Source organism: Crinia signifera, chromosome 9, assembly GCF_055691185.1.
Source record: "Crinia signifera chromosome 9, ASM5569118v1, whole genome shotgun sequence".
NCBI lineage: Eukaryota > Metazoa > Chordata > Amphibia > Anura > Myobatrachidae > Crinia > Crinia signifera.
The window spans coordinates 78,600,785-78,620,695 of NC_139225.1; the positions used below are offsets into that span (position 1 = coordinate 78,600,785).

Here is a 19,911-nt window from a genome sequence, read left to right on the forward strand (position 1 = left end):
GAATGTAGAGATCCTTTTATAAAGGTAAGTGTATGTTACTAATGAGTGAGGTGGAAACATACCACTAAATTCACCTGAATAGATTTTATTATAGTGTAGTATATCTAATATGGATACATAACAAGAAGGAAGTAGTAACATCTGTGATATATTGGGATTTGGACTTCTACCGACTACCGATCTGCTCACTGACATTATATTTATATGTATACCAATGAGTCCAAGACTATCATTTAATAATATGAATTCAGCTTATCATCTTGTTATTATTACCATATCTCGTCCAGATATGCTGGCAGACAAGCTTTTAATCATATTTAATATTTACACATCTCCATTTTGTATGCTCATATCATAAATTTTGGTTTAACATCTGCCTCTGGTTTAACATCTTCTTGTATTACAGTATCAGTCAGGTCAGAATATTCTTATCCCCAATTATCAGAGAACAGAACACACACACAAATACTCATTATATTTATTCAGTAATATTTTTTACAACTGTCTTCCACCTGCTTGTGGGAGTGGGTGTGGCCTCCGGGACCGAACCCTAGTTTTGTCTATGCCCCCGGAGAGTGCTGTGGCTACAGTACCAGCACCTACACAGTGACAGGAGCCAAGTGCGCCCATTATGTCACAGTGCAGCACCCGTCTCTTGTAACTGAGCAGGAGCTGGCACTTTGGTGTCAACCCTCCGCAGGTGACACCCAGGTGTCACCTGCAACCCCTGCACAATACAACTTTTGAAAATCATAATATTATTGGTACTGAAAATATAGACATGAACATATCAGTCATAAAACAAAGTGTAAGAGGCAATAAGCATGGCTGCAATTTTTTATCTAAACTTTACATTTTACTCTATACACAAGCAATAGTTCTGTACAAAATAACTATATCACTATATTTACCTGACAGGATGAAGTGCATAATTCTTTCATCTGTCCCTTTCTCGTTCGAAGCTTTGCAGAAGAAGATCCCAGACTGATTGCTATTAGGAGAAGTAATCAGTGCACTCACAACCTGCAAAACATAATATACCCTATTTACCGATTACCATATACACTATATGCAAATTATTGCTAATTATTTTTTTATCTAAAGCTGTAGTATCAACACTGAGCTTTCATGATGAAACATATTTGTAGGCACTGATTGTCCATATGACATGATAACCATGAATTCACAAAGTTCTCCTTTAAATACAGTATAAGGAAAGCAAGAACAGCTAATGTTTCCACAGTGACATAAAAACTAAAATGCAAATAATAAGGGGAATCCATTGGTGATGTACTGTACTGTCCAAGTTTGTTGCAGAACTGCATCAGTCAGAGTCATTCATGGACATTCTTTTGGCAGTGCATTCATCTGGCTAAGAAGCCTACTTACTTATGTTAGTTTACAATCTTGTCATCTAATGTTATTGGAAATATATCTCTTAGATAATATGCATTTGTTTTTTTTACAAGAATCTGAAATTACTATACTCATTGAATGAAACAGATATTATCATGTATTATCAAATACAAGTGTTTGGCGATATCAGACAGTATCTAAACTGTCACCCTGTCTGCCACTGCTATGCTGCTGGTTTCATACCCCCCCCCCCCACACCCCACTGTGCACTATTTAGTGGGGAGCAGGTGCTCACCAGTGGTAGCCATGAGGACTGTAGTCCCCCCATAACACACAGTCAATAACCGTGGGGAAATGGGGGAGCCTCATACAGCCAGCTATATGCAGTCAGTTGTTTAACTGTGACCATATGAATAGGCTGATTTATTAGTGGTTCATAGATACCACTTACTGTAGGTACCACTTCATACCATACACTACTTGGAGTAGGGAAACAATATCATTTTTTAACAATATATTTTTATTAATTTATACTACTTAGTATATGCCACTCACCAAGCACTTAGTCATGTATGTTAATGGGTATTAATGGCTAAATTACAAATATATGCATATATTCAAATATATCTTTGTGCAGTCCTTGCACATTCAAACACATGGATGCACACAAGGGAGACTGTGCATTGGAATTTGCATACAGTGACAGATGAACTGGTCTCTCCCCATTCACTCACATTTCGGCTTCTCTAGGAGCGGGTTGTTCAGTCTGTGAAAGTTATTTAGGGACTGTGTGTAGGGACTGTAAACCCTATATGATAATTTCTGAATGAAAGGGAGGCCAATGAAATCTAGTAGACAGTCCACCATCAATCAAAAGCCAACAGATCTCCAAGCTCCTTACTTCAACGTCATGATGGAAATGTGCTTAAGAAGGATTTCCATAATTGAATAACAGAACAAATGCACGATAATATGACAAGATTAGCACATCATACACATCTATTGTATCACAATAAGAGCCCCAGATTCCCTGATTTTGGTCCAGCAGTGTGTGTGGTCCAATCATTTCTGCATTATGCTTATTAATACTTTAACGTTACGAGTCATATAACCAAAGGCTTCATGGTTCTTCAGTCTTTTTATTTCACTTCTTTCTGGATAAATGGAAGATCTCTGTGATATTTCAGAGACATATGGAATGCCTTAAATAGTTTCAATGCTAGCAATCAGTCAAGAGAAAGATGGAGGTCGGTATAGCTATTACAGTAAATGTGAGTCTGTGACTGAGACAATTATATAAACTAAGTATGATATATGTATATCTCATGCAATAGATCATACTATAAAAACACACACACTCCAACTATGACTGATGGTCCTTCTGCTCTACTACTAAGCATTGTATCTTTTCCTATATTATACATTTATGTACCTGGCTTTCATAATATGACACAGTGAATTAGACTATATTAATATCTCTCGTAGACATTTAATATAACATATTTCACTGCTATTGTTATTACGATTTAGGCAATGTTTTGGTTAATATAGATTACCTGTTACTGATGGAAAGTTGCACTTCAAAGATTGTAAAAAATATTTACTGTAACATTCAAAATTTAAAATAACTGAATTTAGCAATGCGATTTATTCAGCTAAACAGTTTATTATATCTGATGGTTCCTCAAAAACTCCTATTTTACTTTATTATTACTATTTGTATGTCCCACAAGTCTCACTGTTGCTTTAGCTGTTTAATGTAGAAATCTAATGAGTAAAACAAGGTATAAAGAAAAGAAAGCATCATAAGTGTCATATATATTTATATATGACACTTCATATACAAAACATTAATTGAAGCCATCAGAACAGAACAAAATCTAAATGAGAAAATGTCAAATAAATGGTAATATGTACAGTATTTTAATAAAAGTAAGATAAAAAAAAACATAAGTGGCACCACTAGACTCTAATTAGGCATCCACTTAAAAACCAGGAACACTGGTAGAGCCAGACAGTGAAATAGCCAACCAGGTTGCTGCTGATCCTAAATACTGAACACTGACATCTATATACTAATACTTAATCCATCTCATTATAAATATACCAGATTTCATATTTCACCTGCCTCAGCAAAAAATACTGTACCAATAACACTGGGATTAACAGGTGCGGTGACCCTGCTAATACACAAATCTCTAAAATTTTCATGGATTCTGTAAATTAATGCCTGTTAGCAAGTTACTTTAAGGACATGATCATGGGGGAATTCAGGAGTGCATTTTTAATAGAATTTTGGATAAAGCTTTTAGTGGAATCGTAAGTCTAAATTTACATTAAATATGGTACTTGTTTCCTAGCACAGCGCCCGTCGTGGGTGATCGCATACCTTAAGTTAAGGTAACTTAAGGTATGCAATGGACGCGACTGACGAGATTTTAGGGCTATTTTTAGCCTTTTCCCCGACAATTAAAAAATCGCGTCCATCGTGTCCATCGCATGCCTTAAGTTAAGGTATGCGATGCGACCGACGCGACCAACGCGATTTAACATTGAATGCATTGTATTCAATGTTAAATTCCTATGTAAAATCGGGTCCATTGTATGCCATTATAATAGCGACCGATGCGATGGACCCGATTTTACATAGGGAACAATGATAAATGGCCCAATGGACCCGATTTTTTATTCTATACCCACCCTGATGGGTAATTTGTATGTAAAATGCCCCCCCCCCCCCCATTGTTAACGCCACCCCACGATGAACGCCAACCCGAAGAGTGGCGAGGGGAGCAAGCCTGCGAGGGGCGGCAGAACGCGTCCTCCGACCTTTTCATACCCCACTATCCACGTCAGCGTGGAGTTGATTTTATATAGTGTGGCGAGTGTAGCGAGCCACCGAGCCCGAAGCGTGGCGAGCGCAGCAAACCCCACGAGGGGACGCGTAATACCTGTGAAGTAATACGCGTCCGCTCGCCACGCTTCGGGCTCGGTGGCTCGCTGCACTCGCCACACTGTTTAAAATCAACTCCACGCCGACGTGGATAGTGGGGGTATGAAAAGGTCTGAGGACGCGTACCGTCGCCCCTCGCGGGCTCGCTGCGCTCGCCACTCTTCGGGTTGGCGTTAATCGAGGGGTGGCGTTAACAATGGGGGGCATTTGACCCATCAGGGTGGGGATCATAGGCGTGCGCAAGGGGGGTGCCGGGGGTGCACAGGCACCTCCTAATGACCCCCAGCACAATTGCAGGCAGCACCTCCTAATGCCCCCTCCCCCAGCCGACTAGCAGCTGCTGCGTTGGGCTGGCTTGGCTGGGCTCCTTCAGCAGTCAGCACGAGTATTTTCAAAAGGGGGCGGGGCCACGGGGGGTCCGTGATTAGGCCACGCCCCTGCATTTTCCTATGCCCGGATGGAGTCGGTGGACTAGTGCAGCTGCAGGCTGGCTCCTGGCTAAAGATGTGTGCAGAGACTGGGGACCAGTGAGTAAGTGTGTGTGAGTGACATATATTGTGATGGAGTGGGCTGTGTGTGAGAATGTAGTGAGGGGAACAGGGGGCCTAATTCAGGATTGCTCACTAAGCAGCAATCTTTTGCTGCTTAGCCAGGGCCGGTGCTAGGCTTTCATGCGCCCTAGGCAAAAATTTAGCTTGCCACCCCTACTCCCCCAAAAATCTACTTTTGAGCCTCTCACATAACTCTTGAAAACCACTATACAACCCCCCCCCAGCCCCTCCTCCTCCTACCCTCAGCCTGGAACGCGTCCCTAGCATCCAAGTCACTCACCGCCCCCGGAGCGCCAACACAGGGTTTGCACATTGCAGAGAGTCGCGCTGTGTGCTGCTATGCATCCCTTGTGTGCGCATGCTGGCAACCCGGCACTGTCTGCGTAGCTGTGTCAGTGCTCTAGCAGGATTTCACCTGGCTGCCCGCCTCTCCTCCGTCCGATTTACAGCATTACTTCTGACAGCCGCCAGACAGTCACGCAGACAGTGCCGGGTTGCCTGCGGGCGCACAGAGAGATGCACACAGCGCGGTTCTCTGCAACCCCGTGTTAGCGCCTCTGCCATATTTGGGGGGAGGAAGCTTACCCTTGCCCCTTTCCGATGCCCCTGCTTGTGTTGTAAAATAATGTAGTCTCTTTCAGAGACATATTAGTGTGCTGATCCCTTCAGTTCTGCCCCCTCACTGCCGGCGCCCTAGGCAGCTGCCTAATGGTAGCACCGGCCCTGTGCTTAGCAAGCAGAACACCGCCCGCCGAACCCCTGTGTAATGTGAATATGGGTCACTGTGTGCTAATATTAGTCACTATGCACTGTATAATGTGACTATGGGTCTCTATGTGCTAATATTAGTCACTATGCACTGTGTAATATGAATATGGGTCAGTATGTGCTAATATTATTCACTATGCACTGTGTCATTTGAATATGGGTCACTATGTGCTAATATTGGTCACTACGCACTGTATAATGTGACTATGGGTCACTATGTGCTAATATTAGTCACTATGTGCTGTGTAATGTGAATATTGGTCACTACGTGTGAATATTGGTCACTGCGCACTGTATAATGTAAATATGTGTCACTATGCGCAGTGTAATGTGAATATCGGTCACTATGTGCGAATATTGGTCATTACATGCTGTGTAATGTGAATATCGGTCAATATTGGTCACTGCGCACTGTGTAATGTGACTATGGGCCCAAGAGCTGTGTAATGTGACTGGGTCACTACATGCTGTGTAATGTGACTGGGTCACTACGTGCTGTGTAATGTGACTATGGGCCCAAGCGCTGTGTAATGTGACTGGGTCACTACGTGCTGTGTAATGTGACTATGGGCCCAAGCGCTGTGTAATGTGACTGGGTCACTACGTGCTGTGTAATGTGACTATGGGCCCAAGCGCTGTGTAATGTGACTGGGTCACTACGGGCTGTGTAATGTGACTATGGGTCACTATGCACTGTGTAATGTGACTATGGGTCACTACGGGCTGTGTAATGTGACTATGGGTCACTATGCACTGTGTAATGTGACTATGGGTCACTATGCACTGTGTAATGTGACTATGGGTCAGTACGTGCTGAGTAATGTGACAATGGGTTACTACGTGCAGAGTAATGTGAATTTGGGTCACTACATGCTGTGTAATGTGAAAATGGGTCACTACATGCTGTGTAATATGATTATGGGTCACTACATGCTGTGTAATACCCAGTCACTACATGCTGTGTATACCCAGTGGTCTTTACCGCTGCTCTGCCGGACCGATGATGAGGTTAGAAGAATTAAATGGGTGAACGGTGTACAGCGTGTGGGACCCCCAGCGACATTTATGTGGTAGCATATGTAATAGCCATTACAGTGTGTGATATAATATGTAATGGGCATTATGGTGTGTGGCATAATGTGTAATGGGCATTATGGCACAATGTGTAATGGGCATCACGGTGTGAGGCGTAATGGGCATCACGGTGTGAGGTGTAATATGTAATGGGCATCACGGTGTGAGGCGTAATGGGCATCATGTTCTGAGTCATAATATGTAAGGGGCATCATGGTGTGAGGTGTAATGGGCATCACAGTGTGAGACGCAACATGTAATGGGCATCACAGTGTGTGGCGCAACATGTAATGGGCATCACAGTGTGAGGTGTAACGGGCATCGGGTGTAACGATGTGAGGCGTAATATGATGATGTGATATGATGTGAGGCGTAATATGTAATGGGCCTTACAGTGTGTGGCATAATGTGTAATGGGAATTACAGTGTTTGGTCTGTGTATTGGGCATTACAGTGTGTGACATAATGTGTATTGGGCAATATGGCATGTGGTATACTATGTAATGGGTGTGTGATGTGTAATAGGCATTATGGTGTGTGGCATTATGTGTAATGGGCATTACGGAGAGTGGCATTATGTGTAATGGGCAGTACAGATGGTGTAATGGTTAACATTACTGCCTCACAGCCCTGAGGTCATGGGTTCAATTCCCACCATGGCTCTACGCAAGTACGGGGAGAATATGCAAACTGTGCGGAGTTTGCATATTCTCCCCGTACTTGCGTTGATTTACTCCGGGTATTCTGGTTTCCTCCCACAATCCAAAAATATACTGGTAGGTTAATTGGCTCCCAACAAAAATTAACCCTAGAATGTCTGTGTGTGCGTGTATATGTAGTAGAGGGGATATAGATTGTAAACTCCACTGGGGCAGGGACTGATGTGAATGTTCAAATATTCTCTGTAAAGCGTTTCGAAATGTGTGTGCGCTATATAAGAAACTGTTAATAAATAAATAAATAATAAATTACAGTGTGTGGCATTATGTGTAATGGCCATTACAGTGTAAATTTTAGCACTTTCCCTGTTTCTGGTGTGTCTGGTGGGAATGATTAATTCTGAAGCACATATACATAAATAAGTCACCTTCTATTTAGTTTGCATTGGTGCCCAGTAGGCGGTGATGGACACACCCAGTAGGCTTTGATGGACATGCCCAGTAGGCGTGATGTACACGCCCCTCCAATGGTGCACCCCCTAATAAAATGGGCTGCGCACGCCTATGGTGGGGATACAATGAAAATTGGGGTCTGGGGGGAATTTAACATTGGGCCAATGTAAAATCGGGTCTCAGGGACCATTTTACATTGGTTCCAATGTAAAAATTGCGTCGATCGCATCGCATGCGATTTGGTTGCATGCAATCTGATCGACGCAATTTTTTAGGTCCCGATGGATACAATTTTTATCGCTGGCGCCGTGCTAGGAAACAAGTACCTTAAATATAAAAAACATAGGGGGGGGGGGGGTTATCAAAGCTAGGAGATAAAGTGCAGAGAGAAAATTGCAACCAAAAAAGCTCCTGTAATGTTTTGAACAGCCTGTAAAATGACAGGAGCTTTATCTCTCTCTGGGCGGGATGTATTAATATACATCGCCGCCCTTCGCATGGCAGCCGCCGCAATGCTGCCGCATATGTACTAACATATGCGGCCAGCATCGGGTCTCCGTCACCTCCCGGCGGCTGCCAGTGCCCCCCTGCGTCTCCTCCTCCCCCCTGAAGCCGGATGTCCTCCCGGCTGTGACACCTGGGGAAGGAGGAGATCAAAGGAGGACGGGAGGGGGGAAAACGGGGCGGACGGGTATTGATACATAGGAAAAGTACATCTCGCCCTCTGAGCTTTGTTAATCACCTCGTACTATAGAATGCTATGTACAGCAGAGAGTAGACTTTTAAAATGCTGGTAAAGTATAATAATGGAAAGGAGGAAAAAGGTCCATTTGCTTCCTCAGGGACAATTCTTTCATCAGCGAGGTTTTGCACATTTCTCACTTGATAATATGACAAGTGCAGGATGGTGCGATGTCTAAGATATTAAGAGATGCTAAAAGACAGATACAAATAGGTGATGAGATCCCTACTGTGACCCAGTGTCTAACAACCCTTACTCACGTAGAACAAAGGAATTTACCCAAAATCATTTCTGTAAGCAGACCTGTGAATTGAGCAAACTCAGAACAAAATGCACTTTTCAGATACTGTAGATGTTCCTCTCTGGACCGTGTTTAGATAAGCCTGCACAAATCAGTGAGATCTGTGCAGACATCTCTATTAAAATGTGTGTCCCCCTATAAGTATAACCAGTCCTGATTCTAAATATACAAGGGATAAAATATGTCAGGTCCCCCTGTATTTTAAGAACTGGCACCGTACTCTGGGAGAAGTCCTGTTAGCAAAAATATAAGGGGTAAAAGGCATAAAGGTCCCTCATATTTTTTTAAATCAGCACCAGGTTCCACTAGACAGGGAGGGGCTGTAGCAACTTGTCTGCACTTGCTGGGGTTTACTGGGGGAGTTGCCCCCCCCCCCCCCAATAATAGGGACACCCCCCTCTGAGGCACCCAAGTCCAAGGCTGAAGCCCAGTGGTATCCCTGGTACTGTACTGTTTTTTAAAATGTACACAGAGAAGCACTGCAGAGATCTCATTGATCAGTGTAGGCTTCATGTACCTGAGTGTTTGGCTGCCAACAAACACGACAGCCAAACACAGCATCGGAACACATGATTGACTAAAACAAGAGAACATAGTAAATGTCCATGTTTTGGCTTTAAAAAAGAACCCATGATCAATATCACCTGTGTTTGATCACATTCAAACACACGTGAAATACTATTCTTAGTAAATTTACCCCTAAGTGTGCAGTACTTCTAAACTCAAGCATCATATTTGCTAACACAGTGGCAGAACATACTAGTAAAATGAGGAAATCAGAAAACAGTATGAAGAAAGAACAGGCACACTTCCTGTCTATAAAGTTACCTTATTTTTCTCTTCAGGGGTAACTTTGACTTTTTCAATAACAGGTCTTGTGTGTATATCAGTGGCGTCAAGTTCAAGAGATGAAAGAGGAATCTTTTCCACCATGGAATCCACATCGCACCTTGCAGGGAAGACAAGAGCATTTATACACTGCAGAACTGTATTTGTACTTCAATCAACACAACTTGGCTGATCGCTACATAGGCACCAATAAAAACACTGATGGGTAACATACTAAGAGGTTTAAAACATGGTATATATACATTTAGGAGATAGGTGCAAATGCAGTAGACTTAAGCAGTGCCAGATTCTTCTCGCAACAGCATTGTGGAGATATGAAGGGAAGGAAGAAGATAGTAGGCTGCACATAGGCAGGCTTCCATACACTACAGTATGTAAGTTTAATGTGCATTATATAAAAATCTCAATAAATGAAATGTCACAGAAGGACTGGAACGGTCATTGAGCACATCTGAGCCGCCATCCAGAAAGCTGGGTGAGTGCATCGAAACCATGCTATGTAATTCCAAATACACCCAGGAGAGGCATGGCTATGCCCCCTTGTTTTGTGCAGGTGCATGTATAGCACTCACACCAAGAGAGATTGCATGGATGTATATAGCAGCACTTTAGCCCTGGATCACTGTCTAGTTTTTTAAATGTTATATCATTTTACTAATGTGTGAATATACTGCATTGCAGAGAAATGTCAGTTACATTTATTAAATGATACATGCAGCAGACTTTGGGGGATATTCAATCTCCACACGGGGGAAATAGCAGCGGGGCCCTATTTAATGCTGTCTTCACGACAGCATTGAACGGGGATCTCGGCAGAAGGTGCTCAACTTTACAAGCAGTTGGGCATGTTCTGCCGAGAACAGCCGGGAATTGTTGAGCTCCCGGCCGCAGCTCGACGATTTCCCTTCTCCACACCCCCTTCTCTGCACTCGGCAGGCAGGACATTGAATCACGCCTGCCAAATCAGTGTTGAGCTTGCCAAGAATCGGACAGGGTCACGACTATTGGGCCAGCCCGACAGTCGTGACCCTGTACTGAGTATCCCCTTTGAGATGACTGAGATACAGTATGATCAGAATGACGGGCCTTTGTGGACAATATACTTTTAGAGAAAAAAAATCCTCTTCTTAAAGCTTTTAACTATGTTGCGTTCAGCAATGAGTTGTTTGTTTAAACAAAGGAAATGGCCAGCCTGCTACCACTTGTATGATCTATAAATGTCCAGCAGACAATGCGTTTTATGCTCTCATTGCGACCTATCATGTCTTGTCCATAATTGCGTATTCCGGAGTAAAAGACAACATCAGATGGGCGAGACAGTCTCTCATTAAGAGTCTTTGATAATTTCATGGGCATGCTGGGACAATTAGCACGTTCTTCGGGAGGCCCACAGTTGGAAAGAGACCAATAGTTGGTCTGACATTCAGGATTTGTAAGTGCAAGTCAGGGATTTGAGAGGAAACAAAGCAAATCAGCATTTGGCTGAAAAGAACAATAGGCACAATCTGATTCTCCTGAATTTGAAGAGAGGCAAAGAGAAGAAGAAGAGAGGAAACCAGGCAAGAGCAGGAAATAAATGCATGCGTCATACAGTATCACGCAGAAATCCTTGTATGACTTCTGTGAGAAAGAGATAAGACTATTCTGTCTATAAGCATAACCCTACGCTAACAACACACAAGATATATTGTCTACTGTGTTCACTGCCACCTTGGTTTCAACTGCACCTCCTCTACCCATATATTCTGAACATAGTAGAACGCTTCAAATGTATCTCTACAAAGGAAAGGGAAACATATAATGTAGACAGTTGTAAACCTTTGTACATGAGACTAGTTTAGAAAGTATCCCCTCGTTCACTTGAAGTTCTTTGTTGTTGATTTTTTCTTTAGTTTTAAAAATGTGATTTGCTTAACACAACATAAGAAAATAATATGAAACCAAGGACAAGTGATTTTGGTGGGGAGTCAGGGCAACACGGAGGGTCTATTGGTTAGCATTACTGTTTCACAGCACTGAGGTCATGGGTTTGATACCCAATGTAGCCACAAATGTGTCGAGTTTGTATATTCACCCCATGCTTGCATGGGAGTTTCTCTAGGTACTCCAGTTTCCTCCCACAATCCAAAATGATACTGGTAGATTAATTGGCGCCTGACAAAATTAACTCTAGCATTAATGTGGATGTGTACATGTGGTAGGGAATATAGATTTTAAACTCCACTACGACTGATACGAATGGCATAATATCCTAAAGGGCTGTAGAATATGTGTGCACTACATAAATAGCTGGTAATAACTAACAAATAATAATCACTGTACATTCTTACTGAACACATCATCACAGAGTATTGCTTACTATGAGCTGCTACCACATAGATGGAAAGTACAAACATATGTACAAGTTCTGGTATGGAAAATGTCGCCATATTTAATCCACATAGAGCATACAGGTTGAGTATCCCTTATCCAAATATCCGTTATCCAAATTATTCCGAAAACCATAGTCTACCTACTGGGTACATCTGTAACTGGTACTACTGGGGAAAGGATATGTAACTGGTACTACTGGGAAAAGGATATGTAACTGGCACTACTGAGGAAAGGATATGTAACTGGTACTACTGGGGAAAGGATATGTAACTGGCACTACTGAGGAAAGGTTATGTAACTGGCACTACTGGGGACGTGATATATATCTGGCACTACTGGGGACATATGTAACTGGCACTAATGGGGACATGATATGTATCTGGTACTACTGAGGACATAATATGCAACTGGCACTACTGAGGACATCTGTAACTGGCACTACTGAGGACATCTGTAACTGGCACTATTGAGGACATCTGTAACTGGCACTACTGGGTACATGATTTGTATCTGGCATTAAATATGTGCAAGGAAATTATTGCTTTGCATTCAAATTCAGTGTTTGATATTGTACACAAACTTTGTTTCATGTTTTAAAACCTCCTTTCATGCACAAATACTGTACAATATATTTATTTGTGTTTCATGTGTTTGATGTGCTTATACAATGTCTGTGTATTTCATGTGTTTGATGTGCTTATACAACATAAATGCAAGATACCTCAGGATACCTCATTCAAATATTTAAAAAAATCCAAAATACGGAATAATCTGCTTCTGGTCCCGAGCATTTTGGGTAGGGGATACTCAACCTGTACTGCATTGCGCAGAGTGCCCTTAGTCTGAGTAGTATGTCGTCATTTCTCCGGTCACGAATTTTTTATAAAATGACCTATTCTGTATAACATTTTTGCTTTTCAAATAACAAAGCAGTTTCATTGAAATTAGCCAGATTGTGACCCTCTCATTGGATTACGCAAGCTAATAGGTGATTACGTTATAATATAGTTATTACTTATAATCAAGGTTGGAAAAGTTTCCCCAAAGGGTTTGTGATTACAAGCTGCATAAAAGAGGAAATGAGGGGAAACGATTTCTGTTTGTATAGGGATATTTTAACTTGAATGATCTTGTCTGGTATTTCTCCCACACCCACCTTTTCTATATGATGTATTTGTTAAGGTCTGTGGGGAGATATTACTTACGTTGTTTGTGTGTGTGGACATGACTGCCAGTACCAGGTGATTGTGGGAGGAGGGTTTCCGTAGGCTGTACACTGGAAGCGCTGACTCTCCCCAAGCAGTACTGGCTGCACCCTGTGGAAGTCTGTCTCCTTCTCATAGATGATGGGCTGAACTGGAAAATGGGCAAACACAAGGACATAGTTACATAGGGATAAATCAAACCTGGATTGCCAGATGGTTGTATGTGCTGGTATGAAATACAATTCAGTGTAGGGCTGATCTGAGTCATAACAGAGGGCAGTAACAACAAAAAAAAGTGATTGATACTGTATACAGTAAAGGCTAGGGTGGGAGAAAGGAAACTCAGAAGGAAGTCAGAAAGATAACAGTGTTTACCATCCATAGTCCTGTTTTGCTACTGATAGTCCTCACTATCCTAATGTGCTGCCAGTTGCAGAACATAGATATAACTATACATATACTGAATGTGTGAAATAGCCCTATGTGTTCCTATATTACTCCAACATCATAATTCCAGACATAAAGCTTCCCATACTGCTCTTGTATAGTTTTGTGTAGTATTATCGATATATGTGTCTAGTGTCCGTGAGTCTTCAAAACACTGCCATCTGCTGGTAGAGAGTGAAACTGCATCTCTTTCTCACACATGCACAAACACAGAAGGTAGCAGACTAGCTTTCAAAGCTTTTGCTTGGAGTGGGCTGACTAGTAGTTTTATACCAATATCACTGTCTGTATTCCTATTGTAACCATGTTATTACAGGTATCCCGATGTGTCTAACATTCCACCGCAGCGGCCGGCTAATATTTACAGAATTTAGCCCGATGTAGAAGTCCCTGATTTGAATATGCCCAAGTGGTTCTATATTCATATTTATTTCGTTCCATATGCAGAATATGAACCTTCACCTTCACAGTGCAACAGTTCTTCTTCTAAATTATAATAAATGATCAACCTTCTTTCCATTTAGTTGTGTTCCGGCATTTTCTAGCAAATAAGCCGATCTGAGGTGGTGCCGCCTTTACAGGTACATCAAGAATGAGTGACAGGGATTAGTGAGAGGAGATCTGCAGTCCCATAAAGCAGAAGGTGCAATAGACACTCAGTACACGAAGACTTACTGCTACTGTGTGTTATTTATCACAATGTATCAATGTATGGACCATTATCTTGTTCTTCCAAAGTGTGCACACTGACTTTGTAACATTGACTATTATTATAGCATTCCTATGAACGGTATGTAAGTTAAGATAATAAGATGATAGTTTTTCCTCATGTCGCTTGAACTGTACTTCCAGGATACATGGATTTGTCTTGAAGCAAGGTAATGTTCTGTAGTGTGACTTGCCTCATTAATTGTCATGACAAAAACACCCACTCCATTGAGGGGAAATCCTGTAATAATATATCATAATCAAGGCTAACTCCATAAATGGGGATGTGAGAAGGAAGCAGGGGCTTTGGGATTAATGTTTTGGCAACAACCTCAGGAATGAGAAGCAGTTGTGGTAGGATATCAAGCCAGCTGATAGTTATCAGGGGGAAAGGCTTCCGATTAACATACTACTTGGAGCAATTAAGAAAACAACGTATTTCAATGAAGAACTTTGTGCCGGAAGCCGAACATTTCACTCATTGTCTTCAGCATTCAGGAGCAAATTATTCATTAGGGAATTTGTAAAACTCCAGGAATAATACAAATCACATTTCTTTGTTATTTGGTTTTAGCGTCTTCAATCCTTTTGTGGCAGTCTCAGGATGATGAAACCGAATGGTCTGCTGACACTGTGGGCGGTATTCAATGACCTGAATCGTTGGTCACAGCGATTCAGATTTTACATTCGCCAGCCATTCACCGTTTTTTTTACGTCGATTCGCCAAGCGTAGGGATTCGTCGGGAGTCGCCGGGACTAGCTGTGTCACCCTATTCAACGTGGCTGAGAATCGCCGCCCCCAACGGCGATTCTCAGCCAATCCGGCGTTTCCCTAAACAGCTTCAGTACTGTAAGAAATTGCAGTGAAATGCAAGAAAAATGCAAATTACCCTGAAAAAACGATTCCAATACAGCAGACTGCAAAAGCTGTGTAATCTCCTCAAAGGCCAAACGAAGGAGTGAGGTGGGGAGGAGAATCATGGGTAAGTGAGGTGCACCATGGGTAAGAACAGTGCTTTGTGGGAGAAAAAAAAAATACCAGAAAAAATTAAATATATATTTGTATAGCACTTCTACGACCATCACATCACACAAGGGCAGCAAATAATAATACATTACACTTGCAGAGTTAAATTGAACACTTAAAACCAATTATTTCACAGGTTCCTATAAAAGTTCACCATAAAAAGATGACGAGGGACACTCGGTGAGGAACGGCGATATGAAACAAGAAATAAGAATCGCCAACCTCTCATTGAATACACTTTTGGCGATTCATGGTGATTCCCGTCGACTACCGGCGAATCCCCATGAAAATTCCTATAGACAAAAACCGGCGATTTGTAGAGAATAACATTTGGCGATTGGTGCTTCATTCACCGGTCGTCATCGGCGAATAGAGGTCGTTGAATAGGGTGATTCGCTTTTTCAGCTCCAAAAATCGCCGGCACACACGAAAAAAACACAGAATCGCCATAAAACTTGGCGATTCTGCCTCATTGAATACCGCCCTGTGTATGAAAATACCTGGGCTGGGCAATGTGTGACTGCGAGCAGCATGAGAGCAGCCGGGATGCAGGAGGTTGTGTCTACATATCAGTGCATTACTGTATGCGCATTGCAATCCAATCTCACAACTGCATTGAGTATGGGCCATAGAATGGGACACCATCAAGGTTGACATACATTACCACTAAAAGTTGACAGGGCTTAGTATGACACATGAAATAGGTCCATATGGCTAAGGTCGACAGGATCAGAAGGTCGACGCAAGATTTAGGTTGACAATGGAAACGTTGACAGTCAAAAGATCAAAATTAGTTTTTCACTTTTTTTTGTAAGTTGACATGGACACCGTCCCCTCGCATGGCTCGCTGCGCTCTCCATGTTTTGGGCACGCTATTGTGTTCTCCCCCTATGCCCTAGTGGATGGCAGGGTATGAAACACCGCCCGTCGGCACAAGTCTGCTTAAAATTTTTTGAAAAACTCATGTCCATCTTTTGACTGTCAACATTTTCATTGTTAAACTCATACTGCTTTCACATTGCAGAAATGGGTAATGACACGGTATTCTTAAATGGGACTTTAAAACGGGTCAGAGCCTTGAGACCTTTCACATTGCAGGTGAAAACCGTTTTAAAAATCATTTAATACCATTCAAACATTCAACCCGTTTAACCCCCAAGGGACACGTTTCAAGCTATTGAAATAGAGCTGTTCAAACTGCCAAAAAACGGCTTTAAAACGTGTAGGACTCTGCTTTTTAACCGTGTTGAAATACCGGTTAACTTTAACCGGTAAATCAACTCTGGCACTATAACATTGCAGCCTTAAACGTTTTAAAATGGAAAAAAAACGGCAATATACCATTTTAAAAGTGCGATGTGAAAGGGGTATAATGCTTGTGTTGACTTTCTGACCCTAACAACCTTAGCCATGTCGACCTATTCAATGTGTTGACCTAAGCCCTGTATCGACATAGCATCCATATCCCACATCATTGTAATTTACATAATTTTGTTTCCCTATTACATAAATTACTATGATAAACATTGATTAAATAAAAGACTCCCCGGAATGATTGCTCCCCACGTCACCAACGCTTCCTTTCTTCTCTCACCTTTAATGCCAATCTTAGCCAAATATGAAAAAAATCCCATAAAAAAATACAAGATCGTACATCATAGCTATATATAATTCTCGGATGATTATAGTTATAAACTCCGCTACCAGCCATCAAATCGCTAAGACTGTTGCATGTCATGTTATGTCTGAGACTCACCCACCGTAAGTGGCCATAACATATAAGGGGCCAGATGCACTAAGCATCAAAAAGTGACAAACTGGAGAGTGATAACCCACCAGCCAATCAGCTCCTACCTGCCATGTCACACACTGTGTTTGAAAAATGGCAGGTAGGCACTGATTGTTTGGCTGTTTATCACTCTCCATTTTATCACTTTTTGTAGCTTAGTACATCTGGCCCAATACCTGAAAAAATGATTATTATATTTTATTTACACAACACCAAAAAATGCACTTTACAGCAATGTTTATTCATTTCAGTACAATCTTACCCCACTGTAGTTTACAGTTGAATTTATTTCATACAGTGACACAAACACACACTAGGTAGTTAGTGCTATGGTAGAGGAGGGGTGGGGGGTTCTGAAATTCAGAACCTTGCTGCTCCTATACTGCCATACCTCCCAGCTGCCTGATTTTAGCTGCATTGAACACTTCAAGTTCTGTGAAAATGGCAGAATTCTGGGGAGGTTCTGAGCAGGTTTTGGGTGAATAGTGGCAGGACGTGTTCTGCACATCTAAATGTTCAGTCTCAACTAGTATGTATCATGCATTTGGCTAATCTGGCTTCAGTCTCCCCAGAAGTCTCCTCAGAAGAGCACAGTCTGAGAACACTGGGCATACTTATATATAACCATTTCTCATCCTAACCCTCTAATTATGCTCACTTCTATCCCTGCTGTGTCACCCCAGTTTGTCCTTTAGACTGTAAGCTCTTACGAGCAGGGCCCTCTCTCCTCATAGGCTTTTCAAAGAATATATTTCTGCCACTGTTATAATTGCATCATTGTCTGCTGCGGCAACTGTCTTGGTACTTATTTCCTAGCATGGCGCCCACGATCTAGATTGTATGTGTGGGGCTGATATCTCAAGCATCTCATGCATCTTATGTGTTTGTGCGGCATAAGATGCATGAGATGATGCAATCGACGCAATCGACGAGATTTTTACATTGGGATCAATGTAAAAAGACCCCAAAACCCCACTTTTAATAGCTAACCCCCCCCCCTCATGGGTGAAATGCCCCCCCCCCCATTGTTAACGCCACCCCACTATTAACGCCAACCCGAAGCGTGGCGAGCGCAGCGGCAATACGCGTCCTCCGACCTTTTCATACCCCCACTATCCACGTCGGCGTGGAGTTGATTTTATATAGTGTGGCGAGCGCAGCGACCCCGAAGCGTAGCGAGCACAGCGAGCCCCGCGGGGGGAAGCGGAATACATGTGAAGTAGTCCGAGTCCCCTCGCCACGCTTCGGGCTCGGTGGCTCGCTGCACTCGCCACACTATATAAAATCAACTCCACGCCGACGTGGATATTGGGGGTATAAAAACGGTCGGAGGATGTGTACCGCCGCCCCTCGCGGGCTCGCTGCGCTCGCCACGCTTTGGGTTCGCGTTGATAGTGCTGGTGGCGTTAACAATGGTTATTGGGGGCTCACGATTTTTTATCTCATGGATCTCATAGATCTCATGCATCTTATGGATGCATAAGATCCATGAGATTAAAAAATCGGGTCCATCGCGTTGATTGTATGCCTTGAGTACCTTAAACTTAAGGCATACAATCAATGAGACGGGCGCCGTGCTAGGAAATAAGTACCACTGTCTTTTATTTACCATGTACTGTACTTGTACAAAGTCAGTGTGATCAGCAAAAGGAAACTGTTTATAATTTTACCCAGACAATAAGATTGAAACGCCAAAATGCTGTAAGCATAAGATGCCATTCTGGCTTAGCTTGTTAGTCAGTCATGCTATGAGGGGGATTGTGTCCTTCCCCTCTGGACAGTGTAAGAGAATGCATAAAGTGCCCAGCATGACATAAGTGATACATTGGGCAATGAGAGGCATAAGGAAGAGATAAGTGTGGTGTTAGTGAGAGCCATGAGGGTGGTAATATTCTGCATATTAGAGAGGACAAAGAGGGAAAGATTGTAGAGTTAGATAGTTAGTTAGGGGTAGATGTATGAAGCAGTGATAAGGGATGAGAAGTGCCTGGTACTTTATCACCGGCCAATCAGCTACTGACTGTTAAGTTACAGGATGGGGTTCAAAAGAGACAGTTACAAGCTGATTGGCTGGTAATAAAGTACCAAGCACTTTATCACTTCTCCTACCTTATCACTGCTTCATAGATCTACCACTTAGTTAATTAGGGGTAGATTTATTAAGCTCGGTGAAGTGATAAAGTGTCTGGTTTTTATTACCGGCCAATTAGCTGCTACCTGTCATTTTTCAAACCAAGCCTGTAACTTCACAGTTAAGAGCTGATTGGCCGGTGATAAAAAACAGACAGTTTATCACTTCACTGAGCTTTATAAATCTGCCCCTCAGTTAGTTATATAAACACCTTCCCGCTAGAAATCCTGCACTTACTCCTGACTGACTTACCAGAAAAGAACCCAGGGCCTCAGTGCTGCAGGACTTCATTGCTAACCACTGAATCCTGTCCTGATTACTAGGACTTATTTTTCAGTCTTTATGAACACCAGAATATATTGGATGTTCACAGTAAATCATGTAGACTAGAAAGTAGACACACAATAATGTTGTACTGAGTAATGGAGACCTGGGGCTTTGAAATACACAGGCATTTTCTCATATTAAAAACGCTAAGAATCCAAAGCATTCTTATTCCCAGACCCTGGACTGACCCTGGGTTGT

General features: G+C 42.4%; 1 protein-coding gene across 2 annotated transcripts in view; it reads right to left on the reverse strand.

Annotated features, from left to right (window-relative positions):
- Window positions 1-19,911, reverse strand: part of LOC146035694 (vascular endothelial growth factor receptor kdr-like) — a 235,107-nt gene that overhangs the window by 79,460 nt on the left and 135,736 nt on the right. For both annotated transcript variants that reach the window (XR_014460700.1, XM_083159281.1), the window contains exons 10-12: window positions 13,285-13,435; window positions 9,686-9,806; window positions 912-1,023 (exon numbers count right to left, since the gene is read on the reverse strand). Coding sequence is in view for 1 of the 2 variants with exons in the window: in XM_083159281.1 (XP_083015407.1) it covers window positions 912-1,023; window positions 9,686-9,806; window positions 13,285-13,435 (384 nt within the window). In the remaining variant the exon portion in view is untranslated. The remainder of the gene's footprint in view (window positions 1-911; window positions 1,024-9,685; window positions 9,807-13,284; window positions 13,436-19,911) is intronic.